Genomic DNA, 754 nt, shown 5'->3' with positions numbered 1-754 from the left:
GGGGGATACAGGACACGGGGACATGAGGGAATACGGGAACACAGGGAGACAGGTATGGACGAAGGGACACGGGGACATGGTGGGAGATGGGGAGATGAGGGAGCACGGGGATGTGAAGGACATGGGGAGGAATGGAGGAACGTGGAGAGCTGAGAGGACGTGGGGGGACATGGGGGCATGAGGGGGACACGGAGGGATGAGAGAACGTGGGGTATGAAGGGCACGGGGTGGTGGAAGGATGAGGAGACGTAGACATGGGGCGATGAGGGGACAGGAAGGACACGGGGACATGGAGGGGTATGGTGGGACGAGGGATCACAGGGGATCATGGAAGGACGAAGGGATGGCAGAACATGGCCTGAGGGGCCACGGGGAGATATGGTGACATCAGTGGGGGGACGATGGGGACATGGCGGGGGGACGTGAAGACCCCCTCCGCCTCTCCCCAGCTTCTGCGAGGTGGCGGTGGCCAACGGGATGGACATCTTCCGAGTCTTCGACGCCCTCAACTACCTCCCCAACCTGGTACTGGGGGTGGAGGCGGCCGGGCGGGCAGGAGCGGTGGTGGAGGCCGCCCTCTCCTACACGGGGGACGTGGCCGACCCCTCTCGCACCAAATACGGCCTCGACTACTACCTGGGCTTGGCCCGCGAGCTGGTGGCCGCCGGCACCCACATCCTCTGCATTAAGGTTTGGGGGGGGCTAGAGAGGTGAATTGGGAGGGGGGGGGAGGGTGATTTGGGGGTCTGGGGGA

The 754-nt window shown here is 64.3% G+C and overlaps 1 protein-coding gene across 1 annotated transcript in view; it reads left to right on the top strand.

The window, feature by feature from the left end:
* PC (pyruvate carboxylase) overlaps positions 1-754 on the top strand; it is a 22,377-nt gene that overhangs the window by 16,367 nt on the left and 5,256 nt on the right. Inside the window, 1 exon segment of the mRNA XM_010571180.1 lies at positions 296-690. Within this exon segment, the coding sequence (XP_010569482.1) occupies positions 296-690 (395 nt within the window).

Source organism: Haliaeetus leucocephalus, unplaced genomic scaffold, assembly GCF_000737465.1.
Source record: "Haliaeetus leucocephalus isolate CR32 unplaced genomic scaffold, Haliaeetus_leucocephalus-4.0 Scaffold309, whole genome shotgun sequence".
Lineage (NCBI taxonomy): Eukaryota > Metazoa > Chordata > Aves > Accipitriformes > Accipitridae > Haliaeetus > Haliaeetus leucocephalus.
Note: the sequence above shows the minus strand (reverse complement) of the source record. Positions and strands in the feature narration are given on the sequence as shown.